The 25005-nt window shown below is 42.0% G+C and overlaps 1 protein-coding gene and 1 long non-coding RNA gene across 5 annotated transcripts in view; both read left to right on the top strand.

The window, feature by feature from the left end:
* The first annotated feature begins 250 nt into the window (after positions 1-250).
* LOC103476771 (EBF transcription factor 3) overlaps positions 251-25005 on the top strand; it is an 86973-nt gene continuing 62218 nt past the window's right edge. For all 4 annotated transcript variants that reach the window (XM_008429335.2, XM_008429338.2, XM_008429339.2 and 1 more), the window contains exons 1-6: positions 251-381; positions 721-877; positions 1230-1293; positions 1471-1526; positions 3462-3535; positions 5317-5385. In XM_008429335.2, the coding sequence (XP_008427557.1) occupies positions 251-381; positions 721-877; positions 1230-1293; positions 1471-1526; positions 3462-3535; positions 5317-5385 (551 nt within the window). The remainder of the gene's footprint in view (positions 382-720; positions 878-1229; positions 1294-1470; positions 1527-3461; positions 3536-5316; positions 5386-25005) is intronic.
* LOC108166964 (uncharacterized) lies at positions 12623-24068 on the top strand. The gene is made up of 2 exons (XR_001777361.1): positions 12623-14424; positions 16115-24068. It is a non-coding gene; the product is annotated as an uncharacterized LOC108166964 (long non-coding RNA).

The raw sequence follows: 25005 nt of genomic DNA, 5'->3' as shown, positions 1-25005 counted from the left end.
TTTTGCAGTTTGTGGATACCGCTCTAACTAAGTACAGCACTTTGAGAATTGCTCACATCGGACGGACTGAAGAGGGAGGCAAGACCTGTGGACCGGGTTTTTTCCCTCGCAAGTCTTATCCCGCGAAGATAAAACCCTGAAGGATAACACGCTTGGACGTTTATTTCCCCTAATTTCACAGGAGGCTCTTCTCTCTTTTTTTTTTTTTTCCTTCTTCTTCTTCTGCTTCTTTTCACGCAAATTGTCCTAAATGTTTGGGATTCAGGAAACTATACCGCGGGGTGGGACGACGATGAAGGAGGAACCGCTGGGTGGACTGAACTCGGTCCGCTCCTGGATGCACACAGCTGGGGTGGTGGATGCAAACACAGCCGCCCAAAGGTACGCATGCCAAAAAAAAAATGCATCTGATTTTTTTTTTTTTTTTCCCCTCGCACGCATTCAGCTCCTCATCATATCGACCCCTCAATCCCCTGAATACTCTGTATCAATTACGGTCTCCCAATAAAATGCCCCCCCTTCGGCTTTTCGCTTCTTTCATTACATCAGATTAGCCATTATTGTGACAAATCAAGAAATCTCCCCCGGTTTGTGCTCAAGCGTGCTTCTGCATCCTCAATGTTTCTCCCCCCCCCCCTCCGCCAGCTTCTCCATCATCTAGTGGCATATCCCCGGTGTCCGGTGCTTTAACCGAGATGGTCTCTTGTTCTCTCCCCGCAGCGGTGTCGGCTTGGCACGGGCACATTATGAAAAGCAGCCCCCTTCCAACCTCAGAAAATCCAATTTTTTCCATTTCGTCCTGGCGCTGTATGACAGACAGGGTCAGCCCGTGGAGATCGAAAGAACAGCTTTTGTGGACTTTGTGGAGAAAGAAAAAGTAAGACGTTTTAATTTTTTAAAAAAAAAGAATTTTATTATTATCATTATTATTTTAGAAATAAGTAAATAACCTGCACATGTTTCCAAATTATGTTCTCTGAAATTATAGAGGTGTGTGTGGGGGGGGGGAAGTCACGTGTATTATTGATTTATTTTTTCTTATTTAATTTAAAACTCAATTCGCTTATGACAGAGAGTCATTTGAACCACTAAAGCAGATCTTCCTACTTATAGAATTAAAAATATGCATGCATTAAGATTTTTCTGTTTGATTAAAAAACAAACACGTCTGTTAGTTGTGGAAAGCTGTTTCACTGATGCTGATTTTCACAAACTGTTGTCTTCTGCAGGAACCAACCAGTGAAAAAACTAACAATGGAATACATTACAAACTACAGTTATTGTACAGCAACGGTGAGTAAAACTAATAATAATAATAATAATAATAATAATAATAATAATAATAATAATAATAATAACTTTATTTTGACATACATTTTATTTTTATTGAACGTTTATTTATTTGCAAGCTAAAATTCATAAAACATTTCTAAAGTGTTCCTCTTGTTCTCTCCACCCCCCAACCTGCAGGCGTCAGAACAGAACAGGATCTTTACATACGATTAATCGATTCCATGACGAAGCAGGTAAGCTGTTTGTCGCACTTTAAGTTTCTTTTACTCACGGCGTAAAACCCCAAAGTGCCGTGCAAATCGTCACCCCCTAAAGCCAGAGGGGGGAACATAACAGAACTTATGGTACAAAATAAAATCAAATTACGTGCGTAATCAGAAGAGACAGCCTCTATTTTTGACTGTTTACGTTTGACCCTACATTATTGCCATACTCCTAAAAGTCAATGTCACCCTGGAGTTTTTTCTTTCTTTCTTTCTTTCTTCTTTTTTTTTTTTTTTGGCTTCTTTGTAAGTTCAGTTTGTCCAAGCATTAAAAATTTACGCATCACCTCTGCTCCATATGATCTGATTTGACTTTTCTCTCGCAAAGAGTCAGAGGTGACGCTCTAAACCAGTTTTGGAATAGTGTTTTACATAAATATACAGCTTTTTTTTTTATTTTTTTTAATATTATTATTATTTTAGTTTTTTTCAAAAGGAGCTTAAAGCCTAAACGTACGGTGTGGATTTTTAAATCCAAAGCAAACCCGATTACAATAAAGAAATAGATAGATTAAATTAAATTAAATATTAAAAAGGCCGCGCACACATGCATAATTTTTAGCCTTCCACCACCCCCCCTCCCCCCGTTTTGTTATTAAAGCAGGGGGGTGTGGAGAGGAGGTTAGGGGGGGATTTAGATAGAGCCGTGAAGCTTGGACAACATTCCTGCGCGAATGATCCGAGTCAATGACGCAGAACAAGCAATTTATGGATTTCTGTTACTGCAGTTGCAAATAGCGACATAAATCAAACCAATATAGATAATCGCCAGTTACAAGCGGGTAAAATACTACAAAAAGGAACGAGGGGGCGGGGATAAGGGGGGACATAATAAAACCTGCAGGTCAAACAAGTTATCTTTTATAATGTGAATGATGCGACCTGGTTCAGATGTGTCACTCTTTTTTTTTTCTTTTTTTTTTTTTTCTCTCTTTCCCCAAACTCGTTTTATGCTGTTGGCCTGAAGCGTGCCAGACGATGATTGAATTTATTAACGGCAACACAGCGAAAATCAGCAATAAAATTATCACCCTTATTATTATTATTTGCTACATCCCTTTTTATTTATGAACGTCGACTTTTATTCATTTGTTTATTTCACTCACATTTGCACGTTGTGTCTCTCAGCCTTGTACGAGGGAGTAAAAAAAAAAAAAAGAGAGAAAGAAGTCTATCCTTAGAAATAGAAGAAGGAAGGAAAGGAGAGGGAGGGGGGTGGATGGAGGGAGGGAGAGAAGAGCGGCAGAACTGATAGCTCCACGCCATCTGTTTCAGCCAATGCTCAAAAATTACTCAACCGTACCGCCAGACACCGCTTTTTATCCACAGAAAGATCATTGTTAGCGGCTCAAAATAAACAACAGATTGCCCATTAACACTTTCCCCCAAATATCCCCAGATTATAAGCATATTGATGACACTTCTATTGGATCTCTCCTCGTGAAAAATCTCTTCTGTGTGTCTGTGCGAGCCACAGGATATTACCGAGATTAATAATAATAGTAATAATAATAATAATAAAAATAATACAGTTTATTATTAGGCTATTTCTATAATTAACAAACATAAATTGTGTGCTTTTTTTCATTTTGATAAAAATACTATTGCTGGATTTAAAAGATTTGTTTCTGCTATTTATATTACATTTTGGAATTGTTGATCATGCTTTAAATATATGTTTTTCTATGGAGTTTTTTTTTTTTTAGAAATAATTTGCACATGGGAACCGCATTTTTCATTCAGTTTGATATTTCGAACTGTCTTTACACTGTGTGTGTGTTTAGAAGAAGAGAAGTAAAATCAGTAAAAAACAAACAAACAAACAAACAAAAAAAAAACAACTATTTATTTATGTTGCAAAATAAATTAATACAATTTATTTCTGTGTCATTTTGGTTTAAAAAGGCCATAGTTTATGAGGGTCAGGACAAGAATCCAGAAATGTGCAGAGTTCTTCTCACTCATGAAATCATGTGCAGGTAAGCATTGTGTATATTTTTATTATTATCATCATTTTTATTTTACACTGATACGCTGTCCATGTTGCAGAACCAGGCAAAATCATTATTCTCTTTCCCTCCAATAAGTTTTGACACTTTTGATGTGATGCAGCAGCCTAAATTGTTCTGTGGTCCTTCAGCAGCCACACACACACWCACACACACACACACACACACACACACACACACACACACATGCACACTGTGAGCCAGAGCGAGAGAGCTAGAGAGGAAGAGAAAGCTGCTGTCATTTCCAACTTTGATATGATGTGATTAGACTTTGATACAAATATGACAGTGAAAATGAACTGACTGTCTTTTTTTATTGAATGGAAATTGACATAACCACACAAGATCCAATTTCTTTCTTTCTTTTTTTTTATTTAATGTGATTTCTTTAGGAGCTGCATGCCACTGTTAATGTTCTGTTATGCATAAATGCAGCATGCAGCGCATTCTCTATCTCTCTCTTTTTTTTTTCATTTTAGTACAGTCATTTCTCGCTTGATCCCACCTGTCAACACTGATCAGCGAGCCTTTTAGTGTCATTTAAACCACGTAAATCTCAACAGCTCACGTTGCACCCGCCTATTCATCGGTGTCACTGATACTAAAAGGAAAAAACTCCTTTTGTTGTTATTGTTAAGGCTCAGCGTGAGCTCTGTGAACACTGAATTTGGATACTGTCGGTTAACCTCTCCTTTGTTGCACCCGGTGCATTGTTCAAGTTGTGCTGGTTGGGGAGCAGGAGCAGCATGAGAGCTGAGAATGATTTGTCCTTTTTCATGCATAAACTCATCACTCACGCTCAATTTATACATGCATCCATCACTTATTTGTGACACACTGAATATGCTCGTGCTGTAGGGGTAATTTTAATTTTTTTTTTTTTTTTTTATCAAGAGGAAGTGCATTTTGCTGCTGCATAAAATAAGTACTGGAACCTATTACGACATATATAAGAATGGTGTTTTGATATATTACCTAATTCTATCTTTTTTATTTTTTTTCCCCAGCTTGTTTTGAATTACATTTTTTTCTTTCCTTTAATACATCTCAGCTATAAAGCTCACCTTTAATATTGCCTCTTGTAAATAAGGGACACCCAGATAGTGTATGGTTGACTGACAGAAGCTTTGTTTTTCTCCTTGCAGCATATGGCATAAATCAATCCCATTCACATACGCTGCTACGTTTTCATCTCAAACGGAAGCCGAGACGATGCATTTGTTTGTTGTTGTTTTTTTTTTTCTTATCCACTTCCTGTTTCCGAACCAAAGCGGTGATAGGCAGCAGCTATAGCTATAGGTTTTCTTTATTTCTTTCTTTTCTTTTTTTTACAGTGAGGAAAGGGCTGGAATAATGTGCTGGAAGATAGATTAGTGCTTTTGAGGGCCATAATTGATAAATGCCCCGCAGAAATATTGGTTGAGGGTGGCACCTTGCATCTCCCTCAGAAATAGCAGCTTGGCAATTAGAGGTAAACAAAAGCTGAAGCTGTGAAAAGTGACTCCCCTGCCTCCTGGCCCAGTCCCCACTCCCCTCCCTTCCATCGCTAAGCCAAACAACACAACATGTTGTTTTCACCATTTTTATCAGCCATCAGCATCAATGGGATTGGGTAGATTGAGTGAAGGAAATCTCAAGACAATGTCTTACCACTCTGATGTACTTAGCGAATAAATGTTCTGATATTTAGCTAATTATTTGTTGGTTAAAAAAATAAATAAAAAATAAAAAATCATTTTCTCTGTCTCCAGCCGATGCTGCGATAAGAAAAGCTGTGGAAACAGGAACGAGACCCCGTCAGACCCCGTCATCATTGACAGGTAAGGGTGTGTGCATCATTCTGCATGCGTATGTGTGTGTGTGTGTGTCTGCAAAGAGGCAATGAGTAGATGAATGAGAGTCACACTGACTAAACGGATGAGTGACGGAGTGCTTGATCTCCCTCCTGGTGCACCAGTCTGGCCCAGTTGGGCTGACTTGCATCTTCCAGCACCACAGTGTGGGAACCGCAGGAGAGTCTGTGTGAGCGGCTGAGGGGCTTCTTTCCCAGGTAGCCTGTGCACCACCGAGGGGGCGGTCACCACCTGGAGAGGGTCTGTTGGATCACAGGTGGTCGAGCCACCAGAGGATCATGCTGGGAACAACGTCTAATTAGCTCGCTCTTATCTGGCACGCTGTCGTATCTTTATTTTTGACAGCGACGCCGTCAATAATAATTGCTTTTCATTGACTACTTCCTCCACTCGGGCGAGCTGCTCGCTGGGCCGCCACTAAAGTTTTGTTTTCAGGGGGGGATAAACACTTTATGGCTGCTGTTTTGAGATCCACCTGAAGGGAAGTTGCACCTTGCACGTTTATATTACCCTCGCCGCTAAAGAGGAAGAATAAAAGCTCCTCTCTACAGGCACTGACATTTCTTTCCCATGCCAGGGCAATAGGTCCTGGTCAGCAAGGGGTTTGTTTAGGTTCAACATATGTGTGTGTGTTTGTATGTGTGTGTGCATGTGGTTGGATAAAGAGGTGATGCAGGGGGTTGCAGCCTGAGCGTTGGATCTCAATGTAACTCTCGCCACGTAGTGAGGGAGGCAGCAATGCTAATGTTTGACTAGCCGGAATCACTGTTTGCTTAGCGGAGAATGCCTGGTATCTGACAGAGGGGACAACTCTCTTATTAGTAATCAAATAGGGCTGAGCAGTTGTTGCTGCCACTCCACTCCAGCGGCTTCTCATGCATCAGGAAGTAGGGAGCTGGCTGCCCTGGGAGCCTGGATGGATTACCAGGGCTACTGCTGTCTGAACCCCAAACTCACACACACACACAAATGCATGTCAACACACACACACACACACACACTCGGATGGAGACACAAGTGCAGCAAGAGACACGCTCTCTGCAGGCGTGCATGCACATTTTCTGTATGTTGTTTAAACTACTGCTCTGGTTGACTGTCATATTTTTATACAGCTCGGGAGAAAAAAAATTAAATTAGGAGACCTCTGTACAATTCAAAGTTCTTGTGATGTGACTGTAGCTCTGAGTTTGAGTAGCGCGAACATTTGTTCTAATCCTACAAACGTCAAACAACGTTCCTCCGAAATCTCACTTAAAGACATTGTCGCTACAAGCATTTATTTGCAGCCAGAGAAAATTTTAAAATAAACTAAGGGAAAGAAACCAAGTTCATATTGACTTTTAAATATTATGTTCTTGATGGTTTAACTTAGGATGCGTTCAAGCATCAGCATTTGGTGGAAAATCTTGATTTCCTATCTCAGCTTTCACTTGTCTTGGCATGCGCTCCATAAGTTTTTTCTACTGATGTTGAGTTGAGGTGATCACCTAGTCGGTGCCGCGGTACACTGACGTGTGCTTCTTGAGTTGACTCGATTGGGTTTCACGTGGAGATGCTGATTTCAAAACAATTCGCAGGGGTCACTTTATACTTTGAGAAACTCATATCTAATGACTGCGGCAGGTATAAAATAATTTTTTACTCACGTTTATTTAAAAATTTCAAATAAAAACTGGAACATTTGTTAGATTCAAATCTGACGTCTGATCTGGCAGGGGTATGGATAAATTTTGTCAAACATTTTTTTGTCGTATTTTTCCTGAAAATCTTCTTAATGAGATGGCAAAGAAAGTGCTTCTTTTCGGCTATGTTATGCATTGAGTAACGCAGTACTGCGTAACCCCTACAATTATTGGTGCACACTTCTGGTCAGCTGGCTGAAATAAGCTTACTATAGTTTTCCCTTGTTAACAAGAAAAAACACTGCATAGAAAAAAATTTCAATTGTTCCAAACTATGGTTAATGGAGGTTATGCACAGCATTACTAGAGCTAGAATTCAATAATAATTTGTATTATTTGAGCAGTAGTAGGCGTAAAGGTGAGGTTTCAGATTTACAACAAAAATTACATATAGGTACATTTTACTTTGAAATCTCTCTTTTGGCCTATGCCAAATGTACATGTATATTCTTTAATGCAGGCTCAGTGGATGTACACCAGACTGAAAAGCTGCATTTATTAGTCAGGTGGAGTTATAAAAAGATTAGACTAAATAACAAATATCAGCTTTTTGCCGGATTTCCGGCCCTTTCATGTTTGCTTTGTGTCGTTGCTACTGTTTAAAGTTTCGCACACCATTGTCCCTCATTCTGATCGGACAAAGGAGTGTAACTTAAGTACAATAAGCAAAATGAAAGCAAGTAGAATTAAAGTCAAGAAGAAGGGGTGGGAAAAAAAGGGGTGGTAAAAAAAAAAAAAAAGGAGAGAAGCGGATGGATATTGTAAGCTCAACTGGCTCAGGGAGGGCTCGGATTTTCATTGTGACGACTCTGAATAGGAGCAGAGTATCCCTTTCCTTGCACAATGAGCAGCTCTGTTGAAACACAAAAGCATATGTTCCTCATTAGACCCTCCCATTGTCTCCATGTCGTAACTATGAGCCCGTCAGCTCACCCTAACAGACCCACGCAGGTTCCCAGTGACTGAGGGGGGAAAAGCTTGCAGAGAGAGGGGCGCCTGTGAAAGTTTGCAGAGTTTAGCAAGAGTTACGGACATGACCCGAGCACCGAGCGCGCTTACTTACTGTACGATTATTTAGTGCAGTTACTTGACTCTTCCTGCAGTGCATATGGTTAAGCTTTTAGTTTAAACCCCCATGTTTTACAGCCATTTCTGTTACATCTGTCATTTTCCCATACACATCATTAGAGGCACCTGTGCTGTGGTCGCTGCTGGCAGAAACTGATTATTTCCAATTGAGTAGAACATAGCTGAGTGACATAAACCTAGAGGAGAGGTTTGATTGTTGAATCAAGCATGTCTCATCTGTCTAGAATTACACCATGAGAGAAAAAAGAAAACAAAAAGAAAGAAAGAAAGAAAGAAAGAGAGAGAAAGAGAGAAAAAAAGAAAAAGCCCAGCGAGCACTGCCACATTTCGTTGAGAAACAGTAGCATGGCTGAACCTTAAGAAACAGATTTGGAGTGAATCATTGATGGCTTTCACTCTCTGTAACATTTTCCCAGATGGTACGAGGGGGGAAAGCGCACACAGCTAGCTGGCATCTAGCAAGACATTAACTGGCGTTCCCATGGATCTGGCATATCCAACGGAGTTTGGGAAACTTATCATTCCAAATGTGTCCTATTTTCCTGCGGTCAAGCCAGACATCTGTTTACCCTATTTTCTCTTGGAGTTTTGATACAGATTTTCACTCAGATTTCTGAAGAGGAAGGATTCTCTTAAAAAAAAAGAAAAAAAAATGTTGGTTAGATATTGGCCCAACAGCTGTCACAAAGTTTCAGCTCTACTTGGGCTTTAAATATTTCAGCAATTACACTAGATGCCCTTGCATTATTCATATTTGGTTTTGGATGAAGAAAAGTCCTATTTTTGATTAATTCTTGTGGTTTCATATCAGGCATGGGGCCGGCATGAGGTTCTCACGGTGTGTACAAGCGCCACAAAAAATAAAATAAAACAGTTATCTGAGTGCTTTTATTTAAAACTGGAACATTATTCATACTACTAAAATAAGATTGTGTTGTTTATTACAGTCATGGTAATGTTTCGATAGCATTTATTTGTAGTTATTTAGAGTCTGACGCATTTAAATGTGCTTAATATTATAATTTTGTTGGTAATATCATTATGAAAGCTACTATTTATGTGGTTAATTACTGAGGTTAATTCCTTAGTCAGAAAAAACAGAAACCTGCCCTTTAAAATTGTTACACTAAGAGGTTGATAGGTGGCGCTCTTTTAGTTTCCACGTTGTATTTTACTTATTTTCGGAGACTAGAAATATTTTGTTTTTTTCTTTTTCCCACCAGCCAAATTTGTGTTTCTTGTAGAAAAGAAAAAAAAGGTAGCAGCCATTCTATTGGCCAGCTGACCAGCAGTGTGCAGTAACAGATATGGCAAGAAGATTACTTGCAGTACTCTATGCTCCATACAACCAGATAATTAAAAGGCCCTTAAACTGTAGCAATATGACAGACAGATTCATGCAATTTAAAAATCAAAATTTTTGAAAAATACATATTATACCTTTAACCCAGCCTCTCCTCATTTTGCATTTACCATGACTTCTTGTCAGTCAGTAATATGAATGTGTTTTTCAGACATAAAAAGTGAAAAAAAAAGAAAAAAAATTCAAAGCCAGTTGGTGCGAGAATTAGATTCATCTAGAGACTAATTGTTGTGATGTTGCTATGGCCGCATCCCCTTCCAGTTTGCATAAATCTGGCAGAGCTGCAGATGTCACTTTTATAAGTTAATGGTGCTTTAAAGTAACTGGGGGAGCAGGTTTATTTAGTCTGTAATTTAAATCTTGAGAGTTATAGTGATGAGGTACCCAATATCTGATTAGATGTTTTTTCCCCCCCATTTACAGTGCGCGCAGCATATATCCCAAACATAACTTAATTTACGACGACTCCTCTGGTCTGGGATCTGTCTTCACTCTTCTGCATATTGACTTTGTCTTCTCTTGTGTGAAAGATTAGATACATTGGCCAGGCTCTACGCATGGATTTTGTAATAAGGCGGCACATGTTGTTGAAAGATGAGAGAAAATGAGTCATTCTGACTGTCTGGGTTCAAAGGTCACCTTTAGCCTGGGAAAATTGGGAATTTTTGTTTTTTTCCTGACGGCAGAAATCAGACGGACAGTGTGTGAATTCTGGTTTTATTGTATGTTCGTGAGGTCGGACATCCTGTCTCGATTTTCATTGCCATTCGCAAACAGTTTTTGGAAGAGAGCTAAACATGTCAGCTTCATTTTTTCCATCGGCCACAGCACTCCATTTCACTTCCTGTCACAAAGGTCAAAGAGCGCTGACCTTTGGAGTGCAGCCCAGCCACTGAATAATTCATGACATTGACTTGTTTTTTTCCCCTTATTTTTTTCCCCCATTGCCTCTTTTTTTTTTTTTTTTTCCGGTCAGCACACATGGCTGTGCGGTGGGAGGCTTTTATTCATTTAGCTCATTTATAAAAGGGCCTCGCTGCACCTGTTTGTGTGTTAATGCAATTAAATTTTGGCCTAATGTAAATTTTGCTTAGCTTTCTGTTATGTCCCTCATTAGGCAGCCTGTATTTTCTAAACGACTTTGCGTTATCGTTCATTTGTGGGAACACCTACGAGGTCATTTCCCAGAGTGCACTTGACTTGTTGTCAAGTTGTTTACCAGAAACAAAAGGGGGGGACCGCAAGCCTCAGAACGTCTTGCGAGCGGCCTCCTAAGAAACAAATCGTGGAAATTTGTGCGCTCCCATCTGGTTTTTGCAGAGCCGTGATTACCTCCGAAAGCTGAACAAATGCCAGTATTTATAAGGTCAGCCCTTTATGTGGAAATGCGATGTAAATGAGAATCAGCGAAAGGGGACATTAAACAAAATTAAATTCATTGTCTCCTTTAATGTCATTTACATTTTTGGCTAAGCTCCGGACTGTCAAAGAGGATTTCTAAAACCATTTTAATTGCACATCAGCATTGAGGGAGAAAAAAAAAAAAAACGGAGGGTGTTTTCACTGTGCAGCTGCCTTGATAACCTGCGAAAAAGAAGTGTGTTTATAAAGTACCTAAATGGCATGTTTTCACTGCGTCTGCACGGGGGCAATTAAGATGGCAGTCAGTAGGTAGTGTTAATCTGCCATGGTACTCCAAGCATCCTTAATGAAAATGATGCTGAGGGTCTTTATTTTATTCTTATTACTTTTTTATTTTTTTTATTTTGCATTGCACCTTTAAGTTGCAGCACTTGAGTTGCAGTGCTTCCTTTATGGTTTAGCCATTAAAGCTGTTAACATGTATAGGAAGTGCCCTCTTATTATATTTCTGCACGCATGCAAACACCTGCGAACACCTAATTACTTGCGACTTAACAACACATTCAAGTCGACGTTGTATTTATGGACGTGTTTGGCATCATTCCTGAGACAGATGTGGGTTGAGAAATGGGAGCACAAGCCGGCCACCCCTGCTTTAAGCCGGCGTGGTGTTTGAGTGAAGCCTGTCTCCTGCCGGGGTCCAGAGCAGGAAGAGCAGGAAGTGTTGAGAGCGAAAGCTGTACTTTGGCAGCTCTCCTTTGGCTTGCACTTGCCGAAAAATGAAACCCAGACCCTCTGCGCAGCCCCTAAAGGAGCCAGAAACCTTCCTTCCCAGCGCTCCCAACCATCCCGGATTGGGTAATACTTGTTCACTAAGCAAAACATTACCTCAAATTATTCTCGCCCTGTTCCCCCTATTCCCTCCTCCCCTCGTGTCGGTTTTTATCGCAGTTTGTAAATGTCAAGACACGTACGACGACGCACAGTATAAATGATATTTTCCAAATTATGCTCACATGTTTGGGTTCACATGAGTGGCGGCTGAATGTAACGTGGTGCCTGATGCTCCCGCGGGACGCCCACCTCACTGGGGTAGCATTCCCCAGTGGCATCAGCTAATGGCAAGACTTGACAACAGCAGAGAAGCCGGGGGTGTTGTGTTTTACTAGCGCTGAGCAGGGGTGATGACTTTAACATGTGTGCAGAGAGAAAGACGGAGATGTTTGTGTGCTCTGTGTGTGTGCGCGTGTGTGTTAGTGAGTGTGTGTGCTGTGCTAAAGAGAGAGGTGTGCAATACGAAAGATTGGCGCGGGCCAACAGAGCGACGGATTCGGCTCCAGCTTGACGGCAGTGAAAGACGAAACATGGTTCCACATGTGTTGAGAAAGAGCAGTCCATCTGTCCATGGAGACAACCCCTCCTCCTTCAACCCCCGTTTCTCTTCCCCTCTTTCCTTCTCTTCCTTTCCTTCTCCTCCACTCTTTTACTCCCCTGGTTCAATGCTGACAGAAACAAGGCCAGAGCTGGGGTGATGAGATGAATGCTGGGCCAAAAGCAACACTGGACCTTGTGTACACACATAGAGAGACATGCACACACACACACGCGCGCACACACACATATATCCTGAAGAGGAATGAGAAAAGGCTTTAGAGAGATTATTTGTTATTTTGTGTTATGTTTTATATATGTTGGTAAAAGTTTTCCTTTTTATTTCTGTGCTGTTTGTGCATTTTAAATCTCGCTCCCCCTCCCAAAAAAAATCCATGAGTAAAAAAATCAATCTATATAAACAGGGATTGTTTACTGGCATATATATACAAAATAAAATGTATTGAAACAGTGTTAAAAATATCGGGATACAACTATGCTAACACTGAGCAAAAATGTAACATTAGCTGTTGTTTGTAAACCCTACGAACTGAAAGTATGGTCGGAGTTATGACTTTTTTTTTTTACCAGTGACCAGTTATTTTAACGCCAACATGTAGGAGTCTTGTTGTATTTTAAAGTAATGAGCTACAATTTGCAGGGATAGAAAAAAAAGGAAGTTGTAACACATATCACCTGATATTTGGTATGTAGGTACGCGCCTTATGGAAGAGGCAATGATTTTTTTTTTGTGCCGTAATAAAACTCCTGAAATTCCGTACTAGCTTTTGGATTTCGGTGTGCCGCCCTAACAATGTAAGGGAACCCCATCTGGAAATCTCTTTCAAATCCTTCCACTGCATAATCCATCGGAGCAACAATAAGTATCAATATTCGGCACTAGTTAATGTAAATAGTGTAGCTCATTTGAGGAAGGGTAAGTTTTATTGTTAGATCAATATATGTGTTTGTGGAACTTTGTATGCAGTGACAAGTTTAATGTCAAAAAGACAGATGAAGTGAAAAATAGGATTCCAGATTTTTTTACTGCAATAATAATAATGCCATGATTATTTTGATAATATTTCAGCCTATATTGCCAATCCCTGATGAACGCTCTAATGAGATAAACAAAACAAGTACTTAGCAGCACTCCTTTCTAATTCAGCTTTATTGCGGTTTTGAAGGTGTTTTGTTTTTCCACGCTGCAGTTTTTCTTTTTTTTTTTCAAATCGCTTCTGATTCTGTGAACCAATTTAGTTCACTCAAACCTATGTTTTTCCTTTTGCAAAAAGTGTCCGTTTTCTTTCTCTTGGCGTGTTCTCACGTCTCATTCAACCCTTATTAGGTTTCCCCTAATTGTCAAACAAACTGTTGGGTCAACCTCAGTCATATCTGGCCGTAAAACAGCACATTAGGCCCCGGCGAGGGATATATGTGGTATTTCATCGGGAGACGGAGTAATGCTGGGGTTTTATGGTTAAGTACCAGTTCACGCCCACGCCATTTGTTTCGCATTAGAAGCGAAGGTTTTGTAAATCAGATCAATATGTTCGCTGAGATGTGATTCCATGTCGGGATCTCCCGAGCCGTTCGTTCCCCCAGTATTTTTCTTAGGGGACTGGTTGTCGATGCACACTCTTCCCCTCCTTTGCCCTTCCTTTCCACCCCCTTTTCTTTTTTTCTTCCTGTATTTCCCACCTCTGCTATCCCCTCCCTCCGTCTTCACCTCAATCTATTTCCATTTTCTGAATGTAGCAATTTGTCGCGTGACACGGACGAGATTAGGATGGGAAGCAGTCCTGAAGATTTCATCGGACATGGTCCTGCTCCCGCTGGTGTGAGGTCATAGGACAAAAAATGTGGGGTGGCGATGGTGGAGGGGGGAGGATTCGGGGAGAGGGTCATCAGTTACCTTCGGGGAAACGAGCTGGTCTGCTGGCTGCTCCGTTGGCCCCCAGGGGTGCCTGGGATGTATCGGAGGAGAAGGCCCCAGAGAAGGAGCCCTGAACCAGTGTCATTTATTAAAAGTGACAAGTTATTTCTAACTATAGCTCTGTTGTTATTGTTTTACAATGCTGTCGTTTGGAACGGCGGCCCCTCTCTTCAAGCATCACAAACAAGTGATGAATGAACCAGGTGACCAGCTTTTTTTTTTTTCTTTTTTTTTTTTTTACATGCTCAATGCACTTAAGCGCCACATGTGCGCAGTTAAATCATGTAACATATCTTGTTGCTCTGTTAAAATTAAACAAACGTGCAGCTTTAATAAAGATCAGACCATATGTTAAGTGTAGAAGAAATATTTCAGCATTCGCCAGTTTTTTTTTTGTTTTTTTTTGTTCTCCAGGACATTTGTTCAGTAAATTAATAACAGCTTACAGTATGAATCTCAAGTTGACCTCTGCATAATCAGTTCCAGAACATGACCAAACTGCAATAGTTGAGCTTTTTTCCTCATTCCATTCAGCACTTCCTTAATGAAAACCCCACTAATAATGGAGTGTTTATTCAATGTGTGACCAAAGCTCCTTATTGAGGGTCAGCAAGGTACCCGACTGCCCCCACCTCCTCAACCCCCGTAACCCCTATTTTTTTTTTTTTTTTTTTTTACAGCCAGCCCCAAGTGCGTTAATGATATATGACAGAAATTTCCTTGTGCTGGTTCAGTGGCAAGAAAGGTCCTGGCTAGTCTATATCAATCCATCTGACTTATGTTCCCATGTCTTGAATTACCGCTTGATGGAAACCTGCTGCGGGCTTCTCTCGCCAATTGAAATCAGATCTCCTCCACAGCCTGGTGTGATATTGATCCATATTCAACACCCAGGCTGCGGATCGATCAGTATTGATTTACAATAAAAAACACTCCTCTGCTTGTTCAGCACTGCAATCGATACTTTAAAGCAAAAGAGAGAGGAGGGGGGGGGAGGGAATGCAAAAAGAAGAAAAACAGGACCTGCACTGTCCAGCTGGAATTTATATAGGAAAAAAAAAATGAGGATCTGTTTTATTTCATTTGAGGAGCAAGAGTTTATGTGACCAAACCTTAACCACTCTGGTAACCCCGCAACCCCTGCAATGGTCCTCTCCTGCAATGTAAGACAAACCTATAAAAATGGTTTTACAGGATGATATTTCTATAAGGACCCGTTTACTGAAAGAGGTGTGTCTGTTTCTGAATTAGCGGCACATCTGCACTGCAGTCTGCAAGCGCTAAAACTGTCACATCAAATCTGTTGGAGAGCTGAAATGGAATGCTAAAATTGGTGGATCACTTTAGCTTGATTTCGGCGTGTTAACACAATGACATGATTTCCTGTGGTTTTGATATTAATTCATTTCTCATTTTCCACCCTCCACCTTCCCCCCCCCCCACACACACACTCACACACAGACACATAATCTTGGTCCAAGCCTCCCACACGTTCACGATTAGGGCCCGGTACAATGCTGAACACGCTGGAACAGGCCAAGGCGACCCAGTGAGCTCCGGCCAGATCCACTTTCCTCCCTGTCACATCTTAGTCCTAATCTTTCGGACTTCCTCTCCCCTGCCAAATAACTGTTCCCATCCAGCAGGTCCCAGCATTGGCTCAGGCTGCCAACATCTGAAAGTTATTATCCCCAATCTCTGACATCCAGGAGTTTACAGTTATATAATGATGGGGAAAACCACATGTCCCCAGAGGCAGAGAACATTTTTGAGATGCCTCCCCATCTGTTTTTGGGGGGAGCTGCCCATTTTGGGAAAAACTCAGAATGGCAGGCAAGCAGAATTTTTTTTTGTAATCTTTCAATTTTTTTTCTCCCCCAACAACTGTAACAGGCTGGTCTGGGAGTCATTATATGGGGTGATAAAGCAAATCCAATTGGGTCAAGTTCTCCTCTACACAGCGCTGGTGGCATCAGCTCTCCCTGCCTCACCGCTCGTCCCTGACTGTGTAAGTGGCGCTTGTTTGTTTGTCCTAGAGAGGCAGGGTTGGGGGGGCCTAATGCAAGCCCAGGGGCCAGCCAGGTCGGAGGCGACGGTAAACCCGAGCTGCCTGGTGTAGCTGCGCTCCCTTGCTGCCGGCTCGGCCTTGTTTGGACTGCAGCTCCGGTTTGCTTTCTTAGAGGGAAGTTGAGCCTCCGTAATCACTGAGCCCTTCGCTCGGGTGGGGAGTGCAGCCGAGGCCAGAGGGAGTGATGACATAGGTCCGCAGAGGCCTGGCCCAGTCCACCCCTGCTGCTCCTCGCATATTTATTTTCTCTTCCCATTGCATGGTTTAAGTCACACCATATTATGTTCGGACCTTATGCACGTGCGTAAGGCACTCAGATGTGATGAGGTGCATCGAGTAAGCCGTGGGCTTTGTTTTTACTAATAAAGCTAGGGATTATTGCCTTGCTGACCTCAGTGTAAACTTTATTAGTCTCTTAATCACATACTCTAGTTATGAAGCAGCCCTACCTGCCTTGGGAGTACTTATACAGCCATACAGTTCAGGTTATTGGGGAACTGACTAAATTGCACTCAATTATTAAAACCCCAGCCACACAACTTTGGAAATTTTCTTACATGGGTAAACTACGTATTACTTTTTTTGAAAAAAAAAAAAAAAAGAAGCTCTGTCAAGACTTCTGCAACGATAATGTAATACTTACTCCACGCCAGCAGGTGGCAATAATGTCGTCAACAATTACGTCAACGCTTCAAAAAGAAGATCAGTGACTCTGTTGCTATATTTAGCTAGTAATTAGAAACTTCCACCATCTATTTTTCAAAAAGCAGCAACAATTGGCAAATCTATCAACATTTTTTTGGTGTTACTGAAGACTTTTGCAACTTCTGACAAGGCTTGCATCATCTGTACTCTTCTCAACGAACAGAAGTCCCTCCCAGTTGCACACAGAGCAGGAAATTTTCACACGGTGTTAGTAAACTACGCATGTGTGAAGCTGTCACTGCTAAACCTCCAAATCCTCTAATCTGACGTAAGAAAGTTAATTTATTTTCAACAATTTTGATTGTTTTCTGTGTCACTTCCATTGCATTTTTTCTCTCTCTAACAGCAACCATAAAAATTACGTGTAGAATTGCGTAAATTAGGTGACTTTCTGAGATGCTAACTTTGGCTAAAGCAGCGCAGGGCTAAAGACTCAAAACATTTGTTTTCTTCAACACTTTATACTCCTAGCTATCAGTCATTAACTTCAGCTTGCAGTTTAGTGCAAACAGAGTCTCGGTAGAGCAAGACATATTTGTAGAAAAAGAGCTTAGTTCTACTCTAAGTGTAGCCTTTAGTCTGGATATCATCATTGGGGATCCACTATTTAAGAATCCAGATTGCCAATCCACTTAGATACACCACCATTCATTTTTAAACTAATCAGAGTCCACACTTGCCATACAATACAATTATCTACCTGTGCTGCTCCAGCAGGTGGTGATAACAATGATATGACCTACAAAAAAATAAATAAAATAACATAAAGGATGAATAAAATGAGGATGCCGAAAGCAGTGCTGGAGAGTCTCTTAAATCAGCTATGGCTCATGTTTTCCTTGTCATCATTTACCCTCTGTCCACAAGCTGTTGCATCAGAGTTGTTAAAAGGCTCCACTTTGAAAAGTGCTTTTGAAAATCCGTTTTGTCACAAACAGCTTATTTTGAGTGTGGGCAGCTACGCGGACGCAGCAGAAAATCGCAAAGTATCTCAAAGTATTTGTATTAATGTGGACAGCGCCTGAATCACTAGGTGAGACATTGTTTATGTCTAGGTAAATAGGTGCTTTGGCATAAATGAGCAAAACTCTTCACAATTTTTTGCTGTTTAAAATCTCATGTACGCAGTTCTTCAAAAATGTTTTATTCAGCATGACCACTCTGTTTTGTTTTGTTACGTTATTGAAATGGGTTGTCGATTCGAATAGAGTCAACCTGGTGGGCCAATCTCATTGTAACCAGTGGAGAGTGAAAGCCATCTCCGCACTGTGGGCTCACCAGAACACACACTAAGATTGGACAAGGGGGGCAGTGAGTGAGAGAGAGGGTGCGCTGCTCTCCAGATGGAGATCCCAGATATCGGGAAAGGGGAGGGGGTGCGGAGGGGGTAATGTCCGGGCCATTTTCCAGGGCTTCCATAATGGGAATCTACCCCTTGCTTGCTTATTAAGTTGTGCACACACGGCAGAGGGACAGGAGAGATGGAGGGGAGAGGAGATAAGGCCAGGCGAGGCGGAGGATGGACAACCTGCTCGCGTTCACCTCTCCGTCGCAAGTGTCAAGCAGAGCCTGTCGGAGAAATCGCAGGTCATGTGGACAGATGATTGTCAAAGCTCCACCTTGATAGAGGGCTTTTCCGTCTTTCTTGTCGCTGAGCTGCTGAGGTGAACGATAAGATTTGTTTTTGTTTTCCGCCGGAGAGGGAGAAAGTATGACGTTCCAGTCAGGAAGGTCGCCTCCGGGGGGTCACCGGGTCGCGGCCCTCACGGTACCTGAGCACCCTCACACGGCTAATCCATTTCTCAGCCTTGCCGAAACGACGATGGGGTGTGGAGTGGAGTAAAGGGGCAAAGGGGGGGTCGGCTCGAGGAGAATGATCTATCAGCGGCAGCAGCAGACATGCAGACAGCAAGGCAGCTACTACAGCTAAACAGAGTGAGACAGATAGGCCAAAGTCTCTCATACGTAACACTGGCAGCTTTAAGACGACAGCGCTGAGTGTTATGGATGCTTGACATTGACCTCCGATGCACAGATGGTGTATTTATCAAGGTTGTAGGACAATGGTGTATTTGTTTGTAAATTATTTAGTTCGGCGGGCGAAATGCTGCCTCTCTTCACATAAAAAAGAAAAAAAAAACTTGCCACTTCTGTAAGATAAGAACAATCTGTTTCTGTTCTCCCCTTTTTGTGCCTCTTGTCAGCTGTTTTCTACACGGCTTAGAATTTAGGTGATCATATTTCCAACACTGTCAGTTCTATCAAGTCAAATCTGCTTTAAAAGGCAGAGGAAAAAAGCTCTGCAGCGTACATTTTTCTCTAAGAGAAATATTTGTGTAAAGATAGGCCTGTCATTCCGTGAAACAACATTCATGATTCTTTTATTGGTGCTCTGCCATCGCGCCCCCCCTCTCTTCTTCCTCTCTTCCCTCTGTGGAAAAAAGGGCTAGTCTACAAAGTGGCTTTTTGTCGTCTGAGAGAAGTAAACTTCATCAGGTCGACGGTGAGGTGTGCTTCACATGTCACTCAGTTGAGCTCTTTCCTAATGAAATGCTGCATACAGATTTCTGCCTGCGGGCTCAGGGGGATAAGACCGTGGTAACAGAATGAAACAAACCCCTTCCCATTCCCTTCACTCACACACACACACACACACACACACGCACGCACACATCTTTCTGGAGAGCATCCATGTGAAGAGATCCAAATCTGCAATTTATTCAAATATTGATATTTCTACTTGTCAGGAGAAAGGTGCCTTGAAATTTCCTCTGAGTACTCCTGTCAAAAAAATAGCAGGAAATATGTCAGATAATTCATAAATGGAGTTCAGCGCTGCAAAGTCAGTTGGGAACAGCGAAAAAATATATATATGCTTGTCAATGAAGAATAGGAGCAATATTCCAGAGCCTGCTGCTCATTCTTCCATCATGTCAAGCAAACAGCTTTTGCTGGCCCATAAGCGTTTGTTTCACAGTTTGTGTGTATATTTGTGTACGTCCCTGTATATTTGCACATGTCCTCGTGTATGCACATGTGTATGTATATTTATGCATGTGAAAGTGTGTGTGCTTTGGCAATGTTGTGACTCCTACTTAAGATGTGTTTGTTATCTTTTTTCCATCAAGACACCCCATTTCCCGTCCCAGAGCAGCCAATGGGAATGTGTCCACTTTTTTTTTTTTTTTTCCTGCCGAGGTCCGTAACCGGACGCTGGCCTCCATGTGGTTTGAATTAGGGCCCCTGAAACTGTGAAGGACGCCTCGAATGACGTGAGGCACTTGCAGACCCAAATTCCATTCTGTTGAACGGAGGAGAAGAGAACTCTCCGGAATCCTCTGAGATTTTTTGGCTCGGCCCCCGTGAGCGATTAAAACAGGGCGGAAACTGAAAACTCAATGAATCATGTGGCAATGTCCCATGAAATCTCTCTACCCTGTCACACCCTCATGCAAACACGGATCAGCTTAAGTTGTGAAAAAATACAATTGCCTCACTCGTCGCTGATATCTAGTGAATGAAAATTTCTTCGTTTTGGTAAAAAAAAAGTGCTTTTTCTCGCTCTCTTCTCCCCCCGCCCCACCCACTTCCCTCCTGACGGAGTGGCAGTTCTGTGATGATGCATTGCCTGACCACGTCGTGCCAAGGCAAGACAGAATGGGACCTCACATATCTCCCGCGGTCATGTGATGCCATAGTTCATAGCTGTTGATGAGATGCAGTTTGGCACAGCTTGGGACCCATCTGGGAGATGCAGATACGCAGACACGAGAAGTATTTTACAGCAATGCATCTGCGTGCTTGAAGAGCCATTTAGCATATGCTGCTATACAGGAGAATGTGCAAGGCCGTGGCCAGCTGCAGATTAGACTCCATTTCTCGAGAATCCGACAAACCAGCTGATACGTTCAGAGATGTGGTAATGCATCGTGTTATTTGACATTGCGCTTTCAATACTTTGAAAAAGTGTTTTGTCACATAACCACAAACGTCAGCGTGTGTTTTTACAGATAGAAATCTGAAAAGTTCGTGACCCTTTTCATTCACTCCCTTATTTTAATAGCCTCAAATAAAATTCAGTGCAACCGGTTGGTTTAAAAAAAGTCACATAATTCGTAAATAAACTTGAATAAAAGTCTAAAAGGGTATTTTAGAGTAGAATAAAAAACAAAACAAAACAAAAAAATTATGTCATGGAGAACTACTTAATTCATCGTCCAAAAATTGAAAAAATATGGCGCAACTGCCAAGACGCTAAGCGACGCATGGTAACTTTGGAGAAGCTGCAGACGTTTAGAGCTGGGGATGGAGAATCTGTGGCAGTTCTGAATTTGGCATGCGTTGTAATTCCCTAGTCAAAGTTCAAACCTAAATCCAATTTAGAGTATGTGGTAAGATTTTAAATGAGATATTCTCAGATGCCATCAACCTAATCTGACTGACTGACCTGCTTCACTAGGAAATGGTGTGTTAAAAGCCAAGACATACGTCAAAAGACTTGCAGCTGTGATCGTAGTGAAAGGAGGTTGAACAGTTTAAACTCGGACGGATTAAATACTGTACAAATTCATCCTAAAACTAGATTTTCACCGATTTCCGTTTGTTAAAAAACCCCCAATATATTTCTTTTCACATCACAGTTAGATGCTTATGTTGGTTTATCTCAACAAGATACACTGTAATGTGACAAAATGTAAAAAAAAAAAAAAAAAAAAAAAACTTTCAACAATTTGTATGAATTTTTCTGGACATCTCAATAAGTGGCACAGAAAAATATCGCAAAAACAAGTAAATTCGGTCACACGACGTGTAATTTAAAGTTTTCCTTGTAACAAGGAAATAAAGCGCAGTAACATTGGAGCTGCCAGCCCAGCTTGTTTTGTTTCTGTTAGCTTTAGCAGAAGTCAGAGCCCATCCTGCTGCTCTAACTCAAGTGGCTGATATGTTCGGCCATCTAAGGCATGGCAGGCGGTTGACAGTCCATGCAGCCTGTCTACCCACAGGACATCTCCACACAGTGTGTCCACAGTGGGGGCCAGCGCTGTCATCTGGGCCCACTATGGACCACTGCTCTGCTGACAGTGAGAGGGTAAACGTTTACCACCTCAATCCCCCATTAACTCGGTGAAGGCACTTCGATCCTCTGTGAAAATAATGATATTGATTGGAAGCTTGGGCTTTACAAACAAAACGGTTGCAACTAAAAGAGGGATGGGCCCGTGCATTAGAATATGGGATTTTCGAGGATAAAAGAGTGTTTGGATCTTGTTATATTTTTCCTCTCCTCTATCTGCCTCCAGCCCTCCTTCCCTCCCCACCGCCACTTCGTCTTCTCTCTTTCTGCATTTTTTTTGTGTGCCTATGTGTCTCCCAAGATTACCCTCCGCAATCCCCACAATCAAACAACAAATGACAACATCATCGCTCGGGTCCTTTTCAAAATACGACACAGAAAATGTGCGTTGTAGCTACATTAACTTGCAACAACCCCCCTAATAGACCCTTGTGGGTTTTGTATCTTCTCCCTCTTTCTTTTTCCCCCCACTTTTCCTCCTCTCTTCTCTCTGCAAGGGCTGTCACATTTCCACCCCCCGCACCCCCTCCTCCTCACAGCGCGAGCCTCCGAGCCTCGGTGGAGATCAGGAGCTCCCTGTCGGAGGTGCTTTGTCACGTAGCCCAGGGAGCGTGGAACTCACCCAGAGCTGTTGAACAAACACAAGCGCAGGGGCTGTCAATAGCAGCTCCGCAAACTAATTGCCTGTCAAATGAACCACCCTCGTTAAGCTGCCCTCTCGCGCACCCACACTTACATGCACGTGCGCGCGCCGGGCCCGTTTGATTCAAAGAGTAGTGATACCTTGTTAAAAGGAGAAGACACACGAGTGGCACTTCTCTGTTTGCCGTCTTGTTCCCCGCGATCGTTACCTGCGCGTGCAGGGCAGTCACCGTGAGATTGCCTTTTTGTTATTATTAAAGCGAACATGGCATCGTATAGCATAGCTGATGTAATCCAAGCTCATCCAAGGCGCCCCGACGATACATCAGCCCCGTGTTGTATTTCAGTTGTTAAACCCACTCATTAGATGGTAGCAGAGCTCCATATGCCAAATGTTATTGTTTTTATGTTTGTTTTGTTTCTCTCTTTTTTTTTTTTTTTTTCTGTAGTCATTAGGCGGTAGCAGTGGAGTGCCCAGCGCCTTGTCTGGGTGCCTGTAACAGTGCTGTCGGATTGACACAGCTGGGGAGAGCAGCTTGAGGCTGCACGCTCAGGAATACACAGGGGTGTTCAAAGCCCCTCTCTGAATCCTGATCAGAGCGCTGCCCCGGCCAACTGATGGCCTATTAAATATACATGCGCAGAGGTCAGAGCTGGAGGTCCCGGCTTCCTCCCAGCCATGTGCACTTAAGCGGAAGGGCTGGGCAACAATAAAACCAACCCTTCTCTCTCTCTCTCTCTCGGTCTCTCTCTCTCTTTCCTGCGAGCTCTCCCCTGACACCCTCACCTCCAGTGTGTACGTCAAGTACAGTGCTCACCTAGCGCAATATTACAACCGCCTTTGTGAAAAGGCCAAATGATGCATTTTTTACATGGTTATTATATATTTATATTCAATAACACCAGGACCAAGCCTCGAGTCTGTCCGTCTCCTGTTATTTCTTTCTATTGTCACCTTGCTCGACAAATTGCGCGCGCGCATGCCTTCTTGTCGTTTAGCGGGGCTCGAGACGAGAAGGTTGAAGGAAGAGCCCCTCCATCCCCCCATAATGGCTGGTCATGATTAACATATTCAGAGTGACACTCTGTGTGTTCCTTCGTTAAGCCCGGTCTGTCTGACTAATGAAGTGAAGCGGCAGTTTATCAATTAATCTAGCTCTGAGCCATTTGTGTAGGGGATAACACTCACGCCGGGCATCAGGGTGATCCAGTTTGGTGCCCTTTAACCTCCACTAGCGTTGTGAGGAGTAAAAAAACCCAAAAGGGAGCGTGACAAACACTAAAGAGGATGTAGCAGAGAAAAGCATGTGGATTGATTGGTTATTAGGATCCTGGAAAAGCAAAAAAAAAAAAAAAAAGCATAACAACAAACTAACATTGGGGGATTCAGCGTTCTCAGACTTCACATAGATCATAGCAAACAACTTAGTGCTGTCTCTATTAAAACAAGGCCTCCCCTGCCATTATCTTTCCCCCCACTGCTTCCTCCTCCATTTCACATTGTTTGTGTTCATTAAGACATGGGCGACCTGCCTTATCCACACATCAGACCCGGCTCTCAAGAGTAATTGCGATAGTCTTGCAGAGGATAATGTGGTTTAAACTCAGTATAGCCTGTCTATTAGGAGAGACATGATGGCAACCACAAATAATAAAGAACTATTTATTCCTCTCTCTGTGACGCTAACTAGGTAACATATCAAGGCAGCAGCACTAAGGGTCTCTCTTACTGTCAGAAATGGCACCCTCCATCCATTCCCAATGGCCCTTTGCCTCGACATCTCTGCTCTTCATTTTCTACATGAGCTTGGTCATAAATGGACACACACCTCATATATATTTGATGGTTAATATTTATCCTCGCCGGGGAAGTGCACTTTACATGTGGTAACATACGATTACCTGCAATTCTTATAGCAAAGAAACAAAATCGATATGGATATATAATTCATGACAGAGGGGCTATCAGTTTTTATGGCTCTCTATCCAGCCTCATTAAAGTTTTATCATAATTGACTGCAAGCAGGAGTTTTTAAGGCATGTTTCTCCCGTACTTTCTACCTTTAATAATTGAGCAAAGTTTAATTGGTTGTATTTTGAAGGACCTATAGTGGATGATAGGATTCTCTCCGATCCAGAAGCATGAATTATACAGCGTTTGGTTATGCATTAACCTGTCAGTTTGTTCATTCGTTGAAGCAGTATACAGTATCCCTAGAAAATTCAAAAACTCCGAATTCAAATAACTAACTGAACGGGACAAAAAAAAAAAAAAAATCCCTTTTTTATGTCTCT

This window comes from Poecilia reticulata, linkage group LG15, assembly GCF_000633615.1.
Source record: "Poecilia reticulata strain Guanapo linkage group LG15, Guppy_female_1.0+MT, whole genome shotgun sequence".
NCBI classification, from domain to species: Eukaryota; Metazoa; Chordata; class Actinopteri; order Cyprinodontiformes; family Poeciliidae; genus Poecilia; species Poecilia reticulata.
This window is presented reverse-complemented; position numbering and strand designations above follow the sequence as displayed.